At 35.9% G+C, this 23,589-nt stretch overlaps 1 protein-coding gene across 1 annotated transcript in view; it reads right to left on the bottom strand.

Moving 5' to 3' along the window:
- Positions 1 to 23,589, bottom strand: part of TDRD5 (tudor domain containing 5) — a 100,852-nt gene that overhangs the window by 44,424 nt on the left and 32,839 nt on the right. The window contains exons 6-10 of the mRNA XM_036120958.2: positions 17,562 to 17,715; positions 6,940 to 7,148; positions 5,462 to 5,682; positions 913 to 1,125; positions 323 to 389 (exon numbers count right to left, since the gene is read on the bottom strand). Coding sequence (XP_035976851.2) covers positions 323 to 389; positions 913 to 1,125; positions 5,462 to 5,682; positions 6,940 to 7,148; positions 17,562 to 17,715 — 864 coding nt within the window. The remainder of the gene's footprint in view (positions 1 to 322; positions 390 to 912; positions 1,126 to 5,461; positions 5,683 to 6,939; positions 7,149 to 17,561; positions 17,716 to 23,589) is intronic.

The raw sequence follows: 23,589 nt of genomic DNA, 5'->3' as shown, positions 1-23,589 counted from the left end.
CTTATCATTTCTCAAATTTTAGATGTTTTATGTTACCCTCCCTTTGGCTGGAAAAGCTTTTTTTTTACAGTTACAGTCCTAATCTTCCTTCAAAGTTCCACTCCAATGCCACCTCCTCCTTCCGCACCTCTAGCATACCCCATAAATAGCTCTACAGCAAATACAACACAGCACACTGACTTCTGTCTCCACGTCTATCTTCCAGACTATCTACAGTGATTTCTCATCGTAGGGCTCATTCCATGTTTTATTTTTGTATCCTGAGATCCTAGAACTGTTCTAAGTATCAAACGTTTGCTGATTAAATGGGGAACAAACATACCTCTACTGGTCTCACCCAAGCCAAAGAACAAGGGATAGCCTGAGCTGGAAGCTTTGTGTAGCAGCACCTGCAAGAGATGATCAAATACACAAATATGTAATCATATTTTTAAATGCATTTTATGGAATCTCTAATCCATTCTTGATTTGAGCTATTCACACCACTTGAGAGTATTTTATTCATGGATTTTTAAGTTAATGTCTTACACTTTGAAGCAATCTAAGAAGTAAAATCTTTAGACATAATAATCTTTGAAAACCATGCAATTAAAATAGAGGTAGGAACAAACCAACCCTCATGCTATATAAATGAAACTCTTAGCATGACCCAAAAAATCATTTTCTTAATTAAGAGACTGGAATTTAGTCTCATGGACCATTCAGATTCATAATCATGTGAAAGAAGACATAAGAGATTATAATCTCCCTGTGAAACTAAGGAACCGTATGCCAAGTCCATTTGCACTAAGAACAAAGAGGGAAGGATGGAGTGAGGAAGGCAAGAGAAAAGGAAGAGTGATCCTAACTCCATGTGGCTTCAACGCAAGGATTCAAAACTTAAGAATAATTTAGTAAGATTTGTTAACTCACTTGAGAAACCTCAGGGAGGACTTCTGAACAGTTCCAATATTTCCAAAGTCTGGGTAGAATACTTCAACTTCCTGCTTCCCAAGGACTCGATGGATAATGACCCGATACCACCACTTATCCTCAGAAATCCTTACACAACAGAGATGTCCTGGTTGGATGAAATACTCTGGCATGGAGTACCGATCAGAAACCAGCAGATTAGAATAGCAGCGCCTACAGAATTCCATAATAGAGGGAATCACAGAGGGGAAGAAAATACCAAGATCATTTTTACTGATGTATCAAGAGCAAGAAAGTCTTGGCAAAAAGGAAAAGAATCCCCACTTTTTCTGATTTGTTAATGCTTATTACTATTATTTTCCTCTTTCTTATCCAAATCCCTTCTCTTCATCAACAAACTTCTTCAAATAGAAAGTCACACATTCATTTAAGCTCATACTCTCTAAACAAAATGTAATCCAACTTTATTCCTCAGCATTTCCTAAAATGGGCATTTTTAAGACATCAGTGGCCTGTTAATTCTCTGCAGCATGACCCTGACCCCGTCCTCTTTCAATCTCTATCCTAGTTTCCAAGACACTATTTTCTCCTAATTCTTCCCTGTCAATAATTGTTCCTATACTGGCTCTGTAATTGCCTTAAACATCTGGGTTCTCTGGGCTCCTCTTTTTAGGAAGTATAAAATAATAAAAGCTCAGGCTTTGGAGCCAATGACATGGGCTCAAATCCTGACTCCATCATTTACTAGCCATGTATCTTTGTCTCTCTGTGCTTCAGTTTACTTGTTGCGCATGGAGAGGATAATAAAACCTTAGTTCAAATATGTGAATGTTTGGCACAGAGTCCAAATACAGTAGGCACTCCTTAACTATTAATATTCTTGCTGTACACAGCACCATCTCACCCATTTTCATGTCTTATACCACTATGGATAAACTGGTGATTCTCCACCTGGATCTTTAGACGCTGAATCGCTTCTGAACTTTGAAACTTTATTTCCAGCTGTACAGAAAAGATGCTAGTTGTCCCCCAATTCTCATTCTCCTCTCTTCTTCCCCTAGTAAGAGAATCCCAAATTTTGCCTGAGTATATAGCCATTCAGATTTCCCAGGCTCCCTTGCATCTGGATGTGAATACTAAGCTCTGGGCAATGAGATGTGAGAAAAAGTAGAGTGTGCATGATTAGGATGGTAAATTTTATGTGTATTCTATCACAATTAAAAAAAAAAGTCAAGTATAGGGGGGTGGGGGGATCGGTTAGCCTGGTGATGGGTATTAAAGAGGGCACGTACAGCATGGAGTGCTGGGTTATACGCAAACAATGAATCATGGAACACTACATCAAAAACTAATGAGGTAATGTATGGTGATTAACATAATAAAATTTTAAAAAATAAGAAAATAAATAAGAATACATTTCTCCGGGGTGGGGGGGAAGTCAAGTATAGAAATTCCAGCTCTTGTCTTTCAAGAAAATGGCATGCCTCCAACTTCCTACCTTCTTCTCTTTCTCCTTCCCACTGGCTGGAATGAGGAGCTGCTGGGTGTGGTGGTGAGCTACCTCCTGGACCATGAAGATGGGGGCAACACACTGTCTGCGACAGCAAGACAAGAAACACTTGCATCCCCAACACCATGGAGCTACCCTATTAGTCTGTAGTGTTTATATATGGACTACTAGGGGAAGAAGAAATCAACTTTTATCTTCTTTATGCTACTATGGCTAAGTTATGTCTTTGTAACAGTGGCTAAACCTAATCCTAACTAATATTGTCCACTCAACATTGTCAATTCCCTATACCTCATGGTCACCTTAGAGGCACCAGGTGCAAACTTCTAACCCCAGCTCAAACCTACCCAATCTCTAAAGTCAACACAGGTTTCCTATTCTCCCTTATCCTTCTCAAACCCATGCTTGTCATCAAGACCTGACAACTGTACTTTCCCAAATTCTCTCCAATTTCTCTCTCCCTTTCCACTCTCATGCTCCTACCAAGACTAGCATAGTAATAATGGATGCTCTCCTGTTCACTCCACCCATCTTCTGCACTGAAACCAGAGTTATCCTGAAATACAAACCTGCTGATGCCCCTACTTTCTAAAAACCTTCAGAGGCTCCTCGTTGTCCACAGAAGAAGTCAGAATTCCTTCCCATGGTGTTCATACTCCAGCTCTTCCCTAGTATTCCAGTTTCACATTCAGTCACTGTCCACCCAACCTCACGCAGTGGTGACCTCACTGCCCTATTTGTTGCTCCCAGAGCACAGCGCTACTCCCGTCGTTAATGCTAATGCTGGCCTCAGTGCCCGTGACTGGACCTGCACATTCACACTCACACCTTGACTGGCAAATTCTTACTTGTTTTTTAAGCCGAGCTCAAGTACCCCCTTTGTGAAGCTCTCTTCCATCTTGCCCAGGCAGAATGACCACCTCATGCAATACCCCACATATCCCCTATCTTCCCAGATAATCATGGTGTTGACAAAGGAAAGACCATGTCTGTCTTCTCCTTGTACTCCTCATGCCTCAACATCCCAAGCACACAGCAGATATGGTATTGATAACAACAGTAGCCAACTTTTGTGCTAGACTCCATTCTAAGTACTTTAATCGTCACAACTCTGTGAGGCAGGTACTATTAGTATCCCTACTTTGGAGATAAGGAGACTAGGCCTATAGAGTTAAAGTAAGGAAGATCACAAATCCAGTAAGTGTGCTTTAAAACATGTACTAAATCTTACAGGCATCCTGGAATGGAATATATATGATATATATATATGATATATGATAATATATGATAATATTTTTACTAAGTGATTATGTGACTTACATTATGCCAGGTGTTCTTGGGTGAGAGAGGAGTGGAGTATATAATGTGGTAAAATTAGATTAAAAAATGGAATGCTCTTGGAGAAGTATGTAATAAATTATTCTTATATGTGACACCTATGTAAAAACCAGACACTGTTGTTCATGAATAAATCTTAAGTGACTGCAAATGTACACATTTTTCATGGTGTTTACTAAGAAAGGGCATCATTTTTCAGCAGAGAAAAGAGATTAGAGGAGTAGTAGTTGAGTGAAATAGTGATTTGCCCTTTTCACTGTGTTAACACTTGCAATGATGGTATAAAAGCAAGGGGCCTTAGCCAAATCAAGACAGTGGCACCAAACTTTACTAGCCATCATTTATATATCACTGTCACGCACTCACAATTAAAAGAAAAAAAAGCCAATGTCACTTAAGAATGTCCTTGATAAAGTAATAAAGTTTATTAAATATCAACCACTGAGTGACCATCTTTTCAATATTCCGTGTGACAAAAATGGAAGTACTATACACATAAAACACTTCTCAAGTTGTCTTAAGGAAAAGCACTTATGCACTTGAGTTGTGAATTGAACTAGCTGCTTTTTTTGTGGAGCATTTTTACTTGGAAAATGAACTAGCCATTGTTCTCATGGAACACCATTTTTGCTCGAAAGGACCATTATCAAACTATGTTTATTCAGACTTAGGTTTCTGACACACGTTTTCTCAAAAATGAGATGAGCCTGTCACTTCAAGGAAAACACTGACAGTATTTGTCATCACGGATAAAATTTAAGGCTTTCAAGTGAAAATTAGGATTTTGAAAATGTTGCATCTACCACCATGAGCTTGACAGCTCCCTAATACATAATACTTTTCTGATAAGATCAGTGGTGATATTAATAAATGTGAAAGATCTACATAACTCAGCAAACCAGTGTTTTCCAAAATACCACTGCATGATGTTTTAAAATTATTAATGGGGGTAAAAGATCCTTTCAGGGCCAGTTGTATTGAGTCCACACTTAGAAGGGCCTTACGCTTGCTTTAATGTTCTGCTATTGCTGTCCTGAAATTCTTAATGATTTTTAAACTCAGCACCTTGCATTTTAATTTTGCACTGGAGCCTGCAACTGCATAACCAGTCCTGGGTTCATTCAAAGTGCAAAGGAAGACCAATGGACTTTAACACAGTAGGATATGAAAAGTTCAAATTCCACACTGCAACGAATTTTTAAAAAACTACCACTTGCCAAGTTTTGGAATGTTCAAAAATTTTCTGAAAATATCAAAGAAGATTCACAATTTTCTGAAAAGGCTATTGAAATACTCTTTTTCCCAACTATGTATCTATGTGAGGCCAGATGTTTTCATATACTTCAACCAAAACAATATACCTCAAGAGATTAAAGACAAAAGCAGATATTAAAATCAAACTTTCTTCTATTAAGACAGATATTAAAGAGATCTGCAAAAATGTAGAACAATGCCAATATTATAATTTCTGGAAAATAGTTATTTTTCACAGAACTATGTTATTTATATTCACACAAATGGACTTACCATTATTTTTAAACAAAAAAAAAATTTAAATGTTAGTTTTAATTTCTAAGATAAATATCAATAAATAAAAGTTTTCTAGTCCTTAATTTTTAAAAGCCCTAAAACCAAAATGTTGAGAACTTATGATTTAGAATGAGATACATGAAAAATACACTGAAAACAACAGGCTCCTACCGCATCTCAATCATCATGTCTTCAAGTAACTCGGATGAATCCCTGCTATAGATTCGGATGTAGAATTGACTAGGAGAGATGATATACTCCACAAAGACCCCCACAAGGGTACTGGTATCTAATGGTGGCAGTCTGCATAATTTCTTGTCCCGTACAGCATCTGGTGGGATATCATGATTGGCCACTGCCAGGTTGAGCTGTGACTTGTTAACTTCTACTTGCTACAAGTTAAAAAAGAAAAGTAACCACTATAAAACTTTGAGTGGCATTTCAAACTATGACATTTCTCAAAGTATATTTCATGGGTCATCTTTATCAGAATCACCTGAGAAATTATAAAAATGAAGCTTCTTAGGCATTAGCCAGGACTTACTGATCCAGAATACCTGGAAGTGGGGCTTCCAGTTATGCACTTAAAAAATTCCCTAGGTGGGCACCTGGGTGGCTCAGTCAGTTAAGCGTGTGCCTTAGGCTCAGGTCATGATCCCAGGGTGTTGGGATCGAGTCCCGAGTCTGGCTTCCTGCTCCTCGGGGAGCCTGCTTCTCCCTCTCCCTCTGCCTGCCGGTCCCCCTGCTTGTGCTTTCTATCAAATAAATAAAATCTTTAAAAAAAATTCCCTAGGTGATCCTTACCTACATTAATATAGGAAAACGACTGCCTTATGATATTAAGAGTATGTTATACAGCTACCCCATACAAAATTGCAAATATGGTACTTAAAATATTCAAGCTGAGCCAAGATAGACTGTCATCCCACCCAACTCTACCAACAAAGGTAACTTTAAAGAATGCATTAAATTTCACACTAGTCTTCCAACCAAAAATAGGGTTTCTCAAACACTCTTATTCTAAAATATCTTATTTTCCTTTAGGCCTTTCTCTTATCCTCTAGAAAATATGCAGTAGGCTTTCCAAACAAAATGTTTTCCTTCCATGAAAGAAGCCAGGTATAGATGGTAGAAGAAAAGAAGAGTAAGCAATTAATTCCTTAACAACAACAAAATAAATAACAGAAGAGGAGAGCACAAAAAAGGAGAATTGTGTGGACATATAATGAAAAAGAAAAAAGGAAAAGCACCCTATAGTTGAGGACAGGTGCAGGGCAATCTGCAGCAGTTCTTGAGACATAAAGTGAAAAAAAAGCTCCTCAATTCTTCCCTCTGAAGCCCTCGAGGGTTTTCCAGCCTACATTTTAAAAAACATGGACCAAGCATTGGCTATAACCTCTTGCAAAAGCTGGCAAATCTTCAAAGCCATCTGAAAACTTTAAAATGAGATCTGAATGAAATCAGTTATACAAAAGATTGAAAACCAGAATAAATGCTGCATAAGGTGACTTCAGACCAAAGCTTTGCTCTAAGAAATCATGTATCCAGAAATAAGACTTCTCTAAAATAGAATTTTGGTTTGAAGAAATATTCATTCAGTTACTTTTCATAATGCTGAATCTCCAGTATACAAAGTCGTTAAACCTTACCAGCTGTAAAGGCTTTACCACCAGATTAGGCTTCTTGCAAATCTTCTGTTCTGGCTCCTTAGGGTTTTTAGGAGGACAATCCCAGGCAGTCTCCTCGATAGCAGCAGTAGACAGTGAATTTCTAGGGGGACTGGAGACATAAGCTTTGACTTCTATTTTCTTATCCGATTGAACTAAACATGAATTTCTGACTGATGAAATATCTCCATCTGAAATGATCAATAGAGTAGCCTGTGGATAGCTATTACAATAATTTGTATAACTTATTAAGCACATTCTATGGGCCAGGCACTGGGAAAATAATGATAAATGAGAGACATGAACCTGTCTTTGCAGACCTTTCAGTATAGAGAGATAAAAGGAAGTTCTAGAAGGGAACAAATCTTTATTTATGTTGGCAAGGGAGAGGGTGAGTCTGGTAAGGTTTCTTGAACTTTGACTAAAGGTTTTATTTTTCAACATCCTGATTTCAATTTATTTTTTGTTCAACTTCAGCAGTTAAAGTGCACTGTTCCTTAATGTACAATGTATGTGACTACTTAATATTCCATAATACAGTGCCTTAATTTTTAGGGAATTACCAAATCAATTACATATTTTGTTCAAATTACATGTGTATGATGATTATAAGAGGTTGCCACATTAAAACAGACTCCAGATAGACCTAAAGCCATAGTGGCTCCTAAAGAAAAACTAATAAAAGTGCACAAAGATGTAGGTATCTACATCTGTATCTTTCATAATGATAAAAAGTAAATACACTACATGTCTGTCAATAGGAGACTGATTAAATGAATGTAGTCACATAAAAGAATTATATGTAGTTAAAAAGGATGAAATAAACTTATTTATGCTGATATAGAACAACATCCATAATATGTGAAGTATAAAAAGCAAGAACATATACATTTTCTTTTAAGATTTTTTTTTTATTTATTCATGAGAGACAGAGAGAGAGAGAGAGGCAGAGGCAGAGGGAGAAGCAGGATCCCCGCGGAGCAGGGAGCCCGATGCAGGACTTGATCCCAGGACCCTGGGATCATGACCTGAGCCGAAGGCAGACGCTTAACCGACTGAGCCAACCAGGCGTCCCAAGAACATATACATTTATATAATACCGTTTTGTGCAAGAAAATTACACATATGATAAATAACTATGTTATATATAAAAGGTCCAAAAAAGACCCATTAAAACAATTACTAGTTACCATTCTACATTGCTGGAATTGTTTAATAAGTAAATGTTTTATAAGTTTTTAAAAATCTAGCAATGCTTACATATATGTTGAAAAAAAATCTGGAAGACTATGTAAAAATTCTAACAGCATTTTTGGGGGAACTAAAATGATGGTAATTGTTCACTTCCAACTTTCCACTCATCTGTGATATTTTCCAAAAAGATCAGAAAAATCAGCAAAGATACATTTACATTTTGGACAAAAAATTGCTATCCATCGAAACCACTTGTAAAAGCTTATAAAAATATAGGGGTGCTTGGGTGGCTCAGTCATTGGGCATCTGTCTTCAGCTCAGGTCATGATCCCAGGGTCCTGGGATCGAGCCCCGCATCAAGCTACCTGCTCTGTGGGAGGCCTGCTTCTCCCTCTCCCATTCCCCCTGCTTGTGTTCCTTCTCTCACTGTCTCTCTGTCAAATAAATAAATAAAATCTTTAAAAAAAAAAAAAAAAGCTTATAAAAATATAAATACAGTTGACCCTTGAATAATGCAGGGGTTAGAGACATCACCCCCCTATGCCGTCAAAAATCTGCATATAACTTTTGATTCCCCAAAAACTTTACTAATAGCCTACTGCTGACCAAAAGCCTTACTGTAACATAAACCGTTGATTAACATATATTTTGTATGTCATATATATCATATACTGTATTCTTATAATAAAGCTAAAGAAAAAATGTTAAAAAAATTATAAGGAAGAGAAATTACATTTACAGTACTATACTGATTTTACCAAAAATAATCCATATATAAGTGGATCTATCCAGTTCAAACCCATGTTGTTCAAGGGTCAACTGAACTATATTATACTATAATTTAGCATGACCATTGAGGGAACAGAGGAAAAAGTACATGGAATCTCTCTGCATTTGTTCGTAATAACTGTATATAAATATATAATAGCCTCAATAAAAATTTCAAAAGAAAAAAACCTAAGTCAAAAGAAAAACACAAAACACAAACAAAAATCAAGTGCCCTAAATGCAATGTGGTATCCTGGAGTGGATCCAGAAATAGAACAATTATGGGAAAAATGGTAAAACCAAAAAAAAATCTAGAGTTTCATTAATAGTAACGTATCAGTTAATTTCTTAGTTTTGATATATGTATCATGGTAATATAAGATGTTAATATTAGGGGATATGGATGAAGGGCATATGAGAATTCATTAGTATCTCTGCAACTTTTCTATAAACCTAAAATTATCCCAAAATAAAAAGTTTGTTTAAAAATAAATACAAGTCCTAGGTCCCAATACACACCCATTTATTCCGAATATCCATGTATTTCTAAAAAGCTTTAATGCACAGCCAGAGTTAACAACCACTGATCTGGTGCTTCCCCATCAGATCACTATTTTAGAAAATTTATTTCTTCAGAGTTATCCAAATATCTGGATAATGAAGAAAGTATATTTTAAAAATTCAGATGGTCTTTGGGGCGCCTGGGTGGCTCAGGTGGTTAAGCATCCGACTCTTCGTTTCTGCTCAGGTCATGATCTCAGGGTTGTAGGATCAAGCCCTAAGTCAGGCTCTGTGCTCAGCTCAGAGTCTGCCTTCTCTCCCACCCTCCCTCTACCCCTCCCCACACTGGCGCACTCTGTCTCTCCCTCTTTCTCTCTCTAAAATAAATAAATAAATCCTAAAAAATAATTTAGATGGTCTTCATTAATGATACAGGTTAGCCTTACTACAACAAATATCACCAAAAAGAATGGTCATCATATCAAAGTGTTTTCAAGGCTAATGTGTAATCTGTTTGGTTGATGTGGTTACAATAAAGAATATTATGTAAGCAATGCTTTATTTTTCCTTGTCCTTTCAGGGACAAATAATAATCAGGTTTGCATCTTCCAGAACACTCCAGACCCATCCCCACTTTAGCTATAGACAATTCACTTGGGCACCCACTATGCAGAACACTCCAAGAACCCCCAGCCCACACTCACTTCAGCTCCAGTTGTACCTCCAGGACATACTGTGCATGGAGAGCACCAGAATCCTCTACTCTGTACCCATTTCAGCTCCAGCCATCACACCAGAGTGGTCCTAAAGCAAGTGCCCTGGGACATCCAGCCTGCACCCACTAAAGCTCCAGCCAACCAACCAAAGCTGCCAGACACATACAGTCTATAAAGGGGCTGTTCCTACACAAGGCAATTCCTTCAAGTCTAGGAGAAGTAGTTTTCCACCTAATTCATAGAAACAGAGAGTCAAACAAAATGAGGAGACAGAGAAATATGCCCCATATGAAAGAATAAGACAAAACCTCAAAAAAGAACTAAACCAAATGGAAATAAACAACCTATCTGATAAAGAGTTCAAGATAATCATAAAGATGCTCACTTGACTTCCAGAGAAGAATGCATGAACTCAGAGAAACTTCAACAAAGAGATAGATAATATTAAAAAGAACCAATCAAAGCTGAAGAATACAATAACTGAAATGCAAAATACAGTAGAGGGAATCAACAGCAGATCAGAAGGTACAGAAGAATGAATCAGCGATCTGGAAAACAGGGTAATGGAAAGCACCCATGCTGAACAGAAAAAATATTTTTTCAGATGAGGGTAAGTTAAGGGATCTCTGAGACAATATCAGGCATTCTAACATTCATACTACAGGGGGTCCCAAAGAGAGAGAGAGAGAAGAGGGCAGAAAAATAACTTGAAAAAATAATAGCTGAAAACTCCTCTGACCTGGGTAAGAAAACAGATATCCAAGTCCAGGAATCACAAAAATCCCAAACAAGATGAATCCAAGGAGGTCCACACCAAGATACAAATTAGTTAAAATGTCAAAAATTAAAGGTAGAGAATCTAAAAATCAGCAAGAGAAAAGCAACATGTTACATACAAGGAAACCCGACAGGAGTATCAGCTGTGATGGGAATGGCATGATATGTTCAGTGATGAAAGGAAAAAACCCTATAACCAAGAATACCCAGCAAAGTTATCATTCAGAATTTAAGAAGAAATAGTTTCCCAGGCAAACAAAAGTTAAAGGAGTTCATCACCACTATAGGAGACTTATGAGAAATGTTAAAGGGACTACTTTAAGTGGAAAAGAAGAGGCCATAATTAGAAAAAAAATTATGAAAAGAAAAAATTTCATGAGTAAAAGCAAACGTATAGTAAAGGTAGTAAATCAATCTCTTATAAAACTAATATAAAAGGTTAAAAGACAAACATAGTAAAATCAGTATCTAAAAAATTAGTTAAGGGCCAGGAAATAAAAAGATATGAAATATGACACTATATACACAAAACTTGGAGGGGCGGGTAGTAAAAATTTTGTGTTTTTAGAATGTGTTCAAACTTCAGCAACCACCAACTTAAAATATAAAATAGACTGCTACATACATAGGATATTATATATGAACCTCATGGTAACCACAAAAACCTATAATAGATATGCAAAAAAAAGAGAAAGGAATCCAGGCATAACACTAAAGAAAATATCGAATCACAAAGATAAAGAGAAGAAAGGAACAGAGAAGAACCATAAAAAGAACCAGAAAACAATTAACAAAATGGCATTAAATATATACTTATCAATAATTACTTTAAATGTAAATGCAGTAAAAGCTCCAGTCAAACGGCATAGGGTAACTGGATTAAAAAAAAAAAAAAAACACCCCAAGACATCTATATGCTGCCTTACAAGAGACTCACTTCAGACCTAAAGACACATGCATACTGAAAGTAAAGGGCTGGAAAAATATATACCATGCAAATGGAAGCAAAAAAAAAAAAAAAAAAAAAGCCAAGGTAGCAATATGACAGACAAAGTAGACTTTAAAACAAAAACTGTAACAAGAGACAAATAAAGGCACTATATAATGATAAAGAGATCAATTCAACAAGAAAATATAACACTTGTAAACATCTATGCACCCAACATAGAAACACCTATATACATTAAGCAAATATTAGAAGACAAAGGGAGAAATAGTAGGGGACTTGAACACCCACTTACATCAATGAACAGATCACTCAAACAGAAAATAAGGAAGCAATAGCTTTGAACAACACATTAGACCAGATAGACTTAACAAATATTTACATAACATTCCATCCAAAAACAGAATACACATTCTTTTCAAGTTCTTTTCATTCCCCAGGATAGATCAAGCCAAAAACAAGACTCAGTAAATTTAAGAAAACTGAAACCATATCAAGCATCTTTTCCAAACACAACAGTATGAAGCTAGAAATCAATTACAAGACAAAACTGCAAAAAACACAAACAGGTGGATGCTAAACAACATGCTATTAAACAACCAATGAATCAATGAAGAAATCAAAAAGGAAATGAAAAAAATACATGGAAACAAATGAAAATGAAAACACAATGATCCAAAACCTTTGTGATGTAGCAAAAGCAGTTCTAAAAGGGAAGTTTATAAGGATACAGCCTTACCTCAAGAAAAAAGAAAAATCTCAAATAAACAATTTAAACTTACATTTAATAGAGCTAGAAAAAGAACAAATCCCAAAGTTAGGAGGAGAAAGGAAATAAAGGTGAGAATAGAAATAAATGAAATGGAGATTAAAAAGCAATAGACCTAAATGTGAGACAGGAGTCCATCAAAATCCTTGAGGAGAACACAGGCAGCAACCTCTTCGACCTCAGCTGCAGCAACTTCTTCCTAGAAACATTGCCAAAGGCAAGGGAAGCAAGGGCAAAAATGAACTGTTGGGACTTCATCAAGATAAAAAGCTTTTGCACAGCAAAGGAAACAGTCAACAAAACCAAAAGACAATGGACAAAATGGGAGAAGATATTTGCAAATGACATATCAGATAAAGGGCTAGTATCCAAAATCTATAAAGAACTTATCAATCTCAACACCCAAAGAACAAATAATCCACTCAAGATATGGGCAGAAGACATGAACAGACATTTTTCCAAAGAAGACATCCAGATGGCCAACAGACACATGAAAAAGTGCTCAACATCGCTGGGCATCAGGGAAATCCAAATCAAAACCTCAATGATGGGACGCTTGGGTGGCTCAGTTGGTTAAGCAACTGCCTTCGGCTCAGGTCATGATCCTGGAGTCCCGGGATCGAGTCCCACATCGGGCTCCCTGCTCGGCAGGGAGTCTGCTTCTCCCTCTGACCCTCCCCCCTCTCATGCTCTCTCTCTCTCAAATAAATAAATAAAAATATAAAAAAAAAACCTCAATGAGATACCACCCCACACCAGTCAGAATGGCTAAAATTAACAAGTCAGGAAATGTCAGATGTTGGTGGGGATGTGGAGAAAGGGGAACCCTCCTACACTGTTGGTGGGAATGCAAGCTGGTGCAGCCACTCTGGAAAACAGTATGGAGGCTCCTCAACAAGTTGAAAATAAAGCTACCATACGACCCAGCAATTGCACTACTGGGTATTTACCCCAAAGATACAAATGTAGGGATCCAAAGGGGTACGTGCACCCTGATGTTTATAGCAGCAAAGTCCACAATAGCCAAACTATGGAAAGAGCCAAGATGTCCATCAACAGATGAATGGATAAAGAAGATGTGGTATATATACACAATGGAATATTATGCAGCCATCAAAAGGAATGAAATCTTGCCACTTGCAACGACGTGGATGGAACTGGAGGGTGTTATGCTGAGCGAAATAAGTCAATCAGAGAGAGACATGTATCATATGATCTCACTGATAATGAGGAATTCTTAATCTCACGAAACAAACTGAGGGTTGCTGGAGTGGTGGAGGGTGGGAGGGATGGGGTGGCTGGGTGATAGACATTGGGGAGGGTATGTGTTATGGTGAGCACTGTGAATTGTGTAAGACTATTGAATCACAGACCTGTACCTCTGAAACAAATAATACATTATGTTAAAAAAAAAAGAAGAAGCAGAAGAAGAAGAAGATAGCAAGAGGGGAAAAATGAAGGGGGGGAAATCGGAGGGGGAGACGAACCATGAGAGACTATGGACTCTGAGAAACAAACTGAGAGTTCTAGAGGGGAGGGGGTGTCGGGGGATGGGTTAGCCCAGTGATGGGTATTAAAGAGGGCACGTACTGAATAGAGCCCTGGGTGTTATACGCAAACAATGAATCATGGAACACTACATCAAAAACTAATGATGTAATGTATGGTGATTAACATAATAAAATTTTAAAAAATAAAAATTAAAAAAAAACCCAAAAAAGCAATAGAGAAGATCAATGAAACCAAGAGCTGGTTCTTTGAAAAGATAAACAAAACTGATACATTTTTAGCCAATTCATTAAGGAAAAAAAAAGGATTCAAACAAATATCAAAAATGAAACACAAAACAAACCACCACGAAAATACAAAGAACTCTAAGAGAATACTACACAAAATTATATGCCAACAAACTGGACAACCTAGAAGAAATGGGTAATTCCTGGGAACATACAATCTTCCAAAACTGAATCAGGAAGAAATAGAAAATATAAACAGACCAATTACTAATAACAAAATTGAATCAGTAATCGAAAAATTCCCAAGAAATAAAAGTACAGGACCAGATGGCTTCACAGGTGAATTCTACCAAACATTTAAATAAAGAAGACTTAATCCCTACTCTTTCAAATGATTCCAAAAAATAAAAGAGGAAAGAAATCTTCCAAATTCATTCCATGAGCCAAAATTGCCCTGATACCAAAACCAAAGACCCTACCAAAAAAAGAAAACTACAGGTCAATATCCCTAATGAACATACAAGGCAAAAATCCTCAACAAAGTATTAGCAAACCAAATTCTACAATACATTAAAAGGATCATTTACCACAATCAAGTGGGATTTATTCTAGGAATGCCAGAATGGTTCAATATCCACAAATCAATCAATTATACATCACATTAACAAATGAAAGTTAAAAAACATATGGTTGCCTCAATCGATTCAGAAAAAGCTTTTGACAAAATTCAACATCTGTTCATGATAAATTCTCAACAAAGTGGATATAGAGGGAACATAATTCAACATAATAAAGGCCATATATGACAAATCCACAGCTAACATCATACTCAATAGTGAAAAAGTGAAAGCTTTTCCTCTCAGGAACAAGACAAGGATGTCCACTGTTGCCATTTTTATTCAACACAGTACTGGAAGTCCTAGCTACAGCAATCAGAAAAAAAAAGGTATCCAAATTGATAAGAAATAAGACTGTCGCTATTTGCAAATAACATGATACTATACACAGAACACCTTAAAAACTCCACCAAAAATCTATTAGAATGAATTCAGTAAAGTTACAGCATACAAAATTAATATACAGAAATCTGTTGCATGTACACTGATAATGAAGTAGCTGAAAGAGAAATTAAGAAAACAATCTCATTTACAATTGCACCAAAAAAAAAAAAAACCCCAAAATACTTAGGAATAAATTTAACCAAGTGAAAGACCTGTACTCTGAAAACTATAAAATACCAATGAAAGAAATTAAAGATGACACAAATGAAAAGATACACCATGTTCATGGATTAGAAGAACCAATATTGTCAAAATGTCAACACTACCCAAAGCAATCTACAGATTCAATCCAATTCTTATCAAAATAGCAACAGTATTTTTTTAAAGATTTATTTGAGAAAGAAAGAGAGGAGGGGCAGAGGGAGAGGAAGAATCCCAAGCAGACTTCCCATTGAGCAAGGAGCCTGACGCAGAGCTCAATCTCATGACCCTGAGAGCATGACCTGAGCCAAAACCAACAGTCGGATGCTCAACTGACTGTGCCACCCAGTTGCTCCAATACCAACAGTATTTTTCACAGAACTAAATAAATAATCCTAAAATTTATGTGGAACCACAAAAGATCCTGAATAGCCAAAGCAATCTTGAAAAAGAACAAAGTCAGAGGTATCACAATTCCAGATTTCAAGACATACTACAAAGCTGTGATAATCAAAACAGTACGGGACTGGCACAAAAATGGACACATAGATCAACTGAACAGAGAGCACAGAAATAAACCCATGCTTACATGTTCATTTAATCTATAACAAAGGAGGCAAGAATATACAGTGGGGAAAAGAAAGTCTTTTCAATAAGCTGGGCAGCTACATGCAAAAGAATTAAACTGGACCACTTTCTTACACCATACACAAAAACAAACTCAAAATAAAGATCCAAATGTGAGATCTCAAACCATAAAGCTCCTAGAAAAAAACATAGGCAGTAATCTCTTAGACATCAGCCTTACCAACATTTTTCTAGGTATGTCTCCTCTGGCAGGGGAAATGAAAGTACAAATAAACTATTGGACTACACCAAACTAAAGAACTTTTGCACAACAAAGGAAACCCAAATGAAAAGACAACTTACTGAATGGGGGAATATATTTGCAAATGATATATCCAATAAGGGGTTCATATCCAAAATACATAAAAAAAAACTTCTACAACTCAATACCAAAAAAAAAAAAATCCAAATAAAAATAGGCAGAAAATCTGAATAGACATTTTTTGAAAGAAGCCATACAGATGGCCAATAGACACATAAAAGATGCTAAATATTGTTAAGAATAAGGGAAATGCAGAATCAAAACCACAGTGAGAAATCACCTTATACCTATCAGAATGGCTAGTATCAAGATAAGAAATAGACAAGTGTTGGCAAGGATATGGAGAAAAGGGAACCCTGTGCACTGTTGGTGGGAATGTAAATTGGTGCAACCACTGTGGAAAACAGTGTAGTTTCCAAAAAAAAAAAAAAAAAAAAAATTAAAAATAAAAATAACATACGGTCCAGTAAAATTCCACTACTGGGTATTTAACCAAAGAAAATGAAGACACTAATTCAAAAAGATATATGCACTCCTATATGTATTGCAGTATTATTTACAATAGCCACGTTATGGAAGCAACCTAAGTGTCTATCCACATAAAGTCCTAGTGTATACACAATGGAATATTAGCTATAAAAAGAAATGAAATCTTGTCATCTGAGACAATATGGATAAACCTAGAGGGTATTATGCTAAGTAAAATAAGTCAGGCAGAAAAAGACAAACACAATGATTTCACTCATATGTGAAATCTGAAATCAATACAAACAAAATGGAAACAATCATAAATACAGAGAACTGATAGCTGTCAGAAGGGAGGGCAGTGGTGGGGGGATAGGCAAAAAAGGTGAAGAATATTAAGAGGTACAAACCTCCAGTTATAAGTTACAGGAATGAAAAATACAGCATAGGGAATACAGTCAATCATATTGTAATAACATTGTATGGTGACAAAATGCAACTACACTTATCGTGGTGAGCACAGCATAATGTATGGAACGGTCAAATCACTATGTTGTACACCTAAAAGTAATATAATTGTATGTCAACTATACTTCAATTTTCAAAAAATCAGGTTTGCATCAAATTGTGATTCAACTCACCAGGTGGTAGTGGCTTCATATCAGCATCAAACACCAGTAAGTCTTGTTCTCCTTCCCTGAACTCAACACGGAGAATGTCACTAAGAGCTCCAACAAGTTCTGTCACATTTAAGAAGCCCAATTTTTTTGGTGAAAGTTGCTCTTTAAAGATTATCTGTCAAAAAAAAAACAGAAACAACATAAAACATTAGATAAAAGGAATATAACATATACAGATGCCCTTAAACAATGTCCCTTAATTTGGACTTAAGTCAATATGTGAGTTACCTTGAGACCTAGAATCCCTTCCAGGCCAGTTTCAAGTTCCTTTTAAAGCATACGTAAATTGAAGTGAAAATTAGGAGGGCTTTTTACCTCTCATTTTTAACAATATTTGATTATAAAGCAAAAGTCTTAAAAAAGGGGGGGGATGCACAAAATACAAAAGTCATTACTGGCTATTTATTTTCAGATAAAGAATTCACTACCACTTTCAACATGCATAAAGTAATACTATTTTAAAATATTTCCTTAAAATTTTATGATTTCACCCTAGATGTTGAGATTAATAAGCAGGTGTCAGTGTATCTCCTACAGTATTGTTTGATTTTCTTGCCTTGCAAAAGAAGAAAAATTATACCAAATATAGAAAAAATATATATGGGATTTATATGAAATATGTTTGGTTTAAACTGCACAATGAATTGGAAGTTTGCCCTTGTTAGTGAGATCCCCCATTAAAATGTTCAAATTCTTAAACTTCTGTCTTCCTAAGCAAGGTAAAGCAGTTGAGCTAAACATAATTATTTTTCTGTTCCTCCAACTAGAATAGGAAATAAACACTTGCTCTGACTTAATCACCTTGGGGAAAACTGACAGGCACACAGAGGCAAACACTCTGAAAGAACTAACTCCTGATAGAGGACGGGACTGCTGTATACCTTGTTCATGGACACTATGAGACCCAATTCAACTCTTTATGACTTCTCCCAAGACACTTGGAAAACGGGGGCCCAGCATCAGCCAAGTCATGGTTTTAAAGGGTTGTTAATATCACATCTATAGCTAGTCATGAATATCCCAAGAGAGAAAAGTTTGGTAGAAGAAAGGGGAAGGATGAGGGTGAATGAGACTTGTATCTCTACTTCTTTGCACATTACATATTATGGCTTCTTTTCTTTTTATGTTTGTTAGTCTCTTTAATGGTTCATCTTCTCTGTAAAGTGCCTAGTACTATGAATATGCAAGTCAGTCAAACACAAGACTAGGCTGGGAAGGATTTCATTAATTTTTTTAATACATGATATTTAGGAGTCTCAAAAAAGTATACAGCAAAACTAAGTCTCTGACCCACTCCCATCCTTCAGTGGCCCAGGAGATCACGTCCCTGGAGGGAACCAATCATTCCAAGTTTCTTGCATTAACCATCATCATCAGTTGCTTGAGCAACTTTCTAGAAACTGTCAAAATCTGAACACACATCATGCTTCAGCATAATAGACTATATCTGTTGTACATTTTTCAGTCAATACAGAGATAATCCCATATCAGTACATGACACAGTTGAGTTTTGCTTTGTGATTCTGAGAATCAGTATTAAGTTGGTTTTGTCCACTGACTGATATGTCAGATATATTTCTTCCTAATTCCTTTGTTATGTCTCCAGCTTTACAGACTCCCAACCATAAGCAAAGAAGTAATTGATGTATTTCTACTCCTACTCTCCTTCATTTCTCTCTTCCACCTCCAACTCAATTTTAACTTAGAATTTAAATTTATGCCCTCTAATATATGAATATATCCTATTACATGATTTCATTTCCTCACCGTGTGGATTTTGCAGATGACATACTCTAGTGCAAAAACTATTTTCTGCATTGATAGCTGGATCAAAGGCTTGGTCAGACTCATGCTCTATGACTTTAAGTGATACTGTGTTTATAAAGAAGCATGTAATGTCTGGTTGTCTCTTTTTTGGTGGTGTCTGGAGCCATTCCTGGTCCATACCTAGATCTACTATTAAGGGTTTTAACATAGTGAAATTCTATCAATTCTTATTTGTTACTTAGTTGGAACATTTTATAGATATGCTCCCCTCATCTGTTACCTGGTAACCCAGTCATACCAGTTCATTTAGCAAAGCCAGGATAAGTGATTTGCTCTTTATCATTTTTTCAAGAAAATAAATTGGTTCTCTAACAACCTCTAAGATGACCAGTTAGTTTTTAATATCATAAGAACTCACAGAATTAAACATATTTGATGAACTTCAAACCACTGCATGTATTATCATCACTGATACCTGAAATAACTCTTCAAGTGGATTCCTAAGCCCTTCTGATGCGAACCTAGTCTTTAATAGCCTCCTTATTAGTCTGGAATGATAAGATGTTCCAGGTTCATCATATCATTCCAAGAATATGATATTCCTGGAATATATTATGTTTATACAATTAAAATTATCCCATAATTGCTTCCACATATGCCATAATTATTAATATGCCCTATACCACATTACACAATAGTCTCAAAATTAACAGTACTAACATTACCACTATCAATATAATAAAAACAATTATTTTTGCCTATGCTGACCCTTATCATTTTGTGGCATTGTTCTTTATCTACATTGTCAGACTATAGCCATTACATACTATATTCTCTCCTTCTAACCCTCATTTGGTCTTAGTTTTACAAGTAGCACTCACTGTCAGTTCTTTTGTCAATCTCCCTCAACAATTCTAGTTTTCTGAAGTTCATTCTCCAGTAGATTCCTTGAGATAGACTCAAGGGAACAAGAGTTCTTGAATCCTTGCATGGTGATAACAGCTTCTCTGGCGCTCTATAGTTGAAGGTTAATTTTGCTAGCTATAAAATCCTTAGCCTACATTTTTTCCCCTGAGTATATGAAATAGGTTACTCCCTTTTCTTCTAGCATAAAATACTGCTGTGAAAATATCCATAACCTAATTCTGTCTCCCTTATAAGTCACTTGCTCTTTTTGTTTAGATGCCCAAAGGATTTTTAAGTCCAATAATTTGATGTGGGTCTTTCTGGTGAACATTCTCAGATATGTCATGTGTTCTTTCAATACAGTTTCAAATCTTCCATTTCAGTAAAGTTCACTCAAACTATAGTTTTTAGTATTTGTTCTGTCCTACTCTTCAGTTTTATTATTTATATGTTGGCTCTTCTTTCCATGTTTTCAAAGTCTGTTACTTTCTCTTAAATCTTTACCTTTCTTTGTTCATTTTTTCCTCACATATTCTTATGAAAAATTTCAAATACCTGTCAAATAAATAAATAAATAAATAAAATCTTTAAAAACGGGGGGGCACCTGGGTGGCTCAGTCGTTAAGCGTCTGCCTTCGGCTCAGGTCATGATCCCAGGGTCCTGCTCCAGCAGGAAACCTGCTTCTCCCTCTCCCACTCCCCCTGCTTGTGTTCCCTCTCTCATTGTATCTGTCAAATAAATGAAATCTTTAAAAAAAAAATTTTCAAATACAACAAAAGGTTAAAGACTTGGACAATGAACATCTACCACCTCAGTGATATAATTATTGGTATTCTGCTATATGTTTTATCATCTATCCATCCATCTACCTACCAATCCATCTTATCTTTTTTATACATTTTCAGAGTAACCTCCAAACATCAATACCCTTCACCCCAAAATGAGTTAGCATGCACATAATTAACTGAGTTCAATATGTTAGTTTTTTAAGGTAAAATTGACATACAGTGAAACATTTAAAACTTAAGCCTACCAATTAGCTTTGATAAAAGCAAAACTGTGTAAATTGGGATTTTAGTGGGCACATCATTGACTGTATTCTTTAGGAAGCTCATGATGTGACTCAGCCCCAGAAAATATGTCAGACCTGGAAATATTTCAAACTTTTAAGTATATATATATATAAATGGCACTTAAAAATCTTTAGAGTAGAAGAGATAAACCAAGAAATGGATCTATAGTTCATTTCTTTTTAGAGCTGAATACTCCATTGTTTGGATATACCATTATTTACCCATTGACCTACTGAAGGACATTCTAATCACTTCCAAGTTTTCACAATTATGAACAAAGGTGCTATAAACATGTGTGTGCAAAAAAAAAAAAAAAAAAAAGCAAAACTGTGTAACCCAAAGCCCTGTTCAATATACAGAACATTTCCATCAGTTCAGCAAGTTCTCCCTTTCCCAGAGACAAACAACTCTTTTCCACCACAGATTAACTTTGGCTATTCCAGCACTTCACATGGAAGACATCCTACAGCACTATTCTGTGTGAGGCTTCATTCAACACCGAGTGTTTCTCAGATTCATCCATGTTGGTTCATGTATTAGCTTATTTCTTCTTAATGGTGAATAAGTATTTCATTGTAAAAATATACCATAATTTCTTTATTCATTTTCCCATTGGTGAATAATAGGGTTGTTTTCAGTTTTGGCAATTAAGTATAAAGCTATTATAAATATTATGTGCAAGTCTTTTGGTGGGGGGGGACACAGGCTTTGGTTTCTCTTGGAAACTAAGAGTATAATCCTGGGTCAAGGGGGTAAATATATAATTATAAGAAACAGAACATTTTCCAAAGTAGTTGTACCATTTTATACTTGCATCAAAAATGTATGAGAGTTTACATTTGTGCTTTGTGCTATTAATCACTCACATATCTGCATTTGCAAACTGTTCAGATCTTTTTGCAATTTTTTTTAATGGAGTTGTCTGGCTTTCTGTAATGGAGCCTTTTATAAAATGTTCTTTATGTATTCTGGATTTAAGTCTTTTTTTAGATGTACGATTATAAATATTTCTTCCTAGTCTGTGATCTGCCTATTAATTTTTAAGTAGTCTCCTAAATATAATTTTAATAAAGTCTCATTATTAATTTTCCTTTAAATGATTATTGCTTTCTATGTCCTAAGAAACTCATTATCCCCAGGTTGTGAACATGTGTTTTCTTCTAGGTGCTTTAATTTTTAACTTTTTCATTTGGATTTATGATATATCTCAAATTAACTTTTGTACATGGTATGAGGTTGGGGTTGAGGTTCATTTTTTTCCTTTATGGCTATTCAGTTGTTCCAGCATCATTTGCTGAACAGATTTTCCTTTCCCCATTTAATTCCTTTGGCACCTCTGTCAAAAACCACTTGAGTGCATATAAGTGGATCTCTTCATGTATGCTCCTATATAACAAATTCATGCATTTTTAAATGTTTACAAATAGCCTGCAGGAATTGTGATGAAAAATGTAATGAATCTAGAGCATAATAACAATATTGAGACTTCTCACCCTTGAATGTGTTAAAGCTAAGTCCTCTTGCATTTCTCTCAGCTATGTTTAGTAGTTTTCAGTGTAGATGTCTTACATTTCTTTGTTTTTTTTTTTTTTTTTTTTTTAAAGATTTATTTATTTATTTATTTGAGAGAGAGAGAATGAGAGAGCAAACACATGAGAGGGGGGAGGGTCAGAGGGAGAAGCAGACTCCCTGCCGAGCAGGGAGCCCGATGCGGGACTCGATCCAGGGACTCCAGGATCATGACCTGAGCCGAAGGCAGTCGCTTAACCAACTGAGCCACCCAGGCGCCCCTACATTTCTTTGTTAATCTTATTTTCAAGTTACTTAAGTTTGACAATAAGTAAACAGAAATTTTTAAATTTCTTTTTCAAATTGTTTTCTGCCTTTATATGGAAATGTAACATTTTTCAAATAACCTGTATCTCTGGCCTTAGTAAATTCACTTGTTAGTTTGAGTAGCTTTTTCATGGATTTCTTAATATATCCTACATGGACAACCATGTTTCCTACAAATAAAGACAGTTTTTACTTCTCTTCAGGTTCAATTTGTGTCTTTTAGGAAATTTGTCCATTTCATCTAAGTTATGAAATGATTGGCACAGTTGTTTATAATATTCCCTTATCATCATTTTAGATCTGTAGGATCTATAATGACAAAATCTTTCTTTCATGATACTGCGATTTGTGTTTGTTTGTTTGTTTAAGTATCCAGTGGTTCACCACTTTTGGTGAACTTTCAAAG

Source organism: Halichoerus grypus, chromosome 7, assembly GCF_964656455.1.
Source record: "Halichoerus grypus chromosome 7, mHalGry1.hap1.1, whole genome shotgun sequence".
Taxonomy (NCBI): Eukaryota; Metazoa; Chordata; class Mammalia; order Carnivora; family Phocidae; genus Halichoerus; species Halichoerus grypus.
The sequence above is the reverse complement of the archived record's forward strand: the minus strand, read 5'-3'. Positions and strand labels throughout refer to the sequence as shown.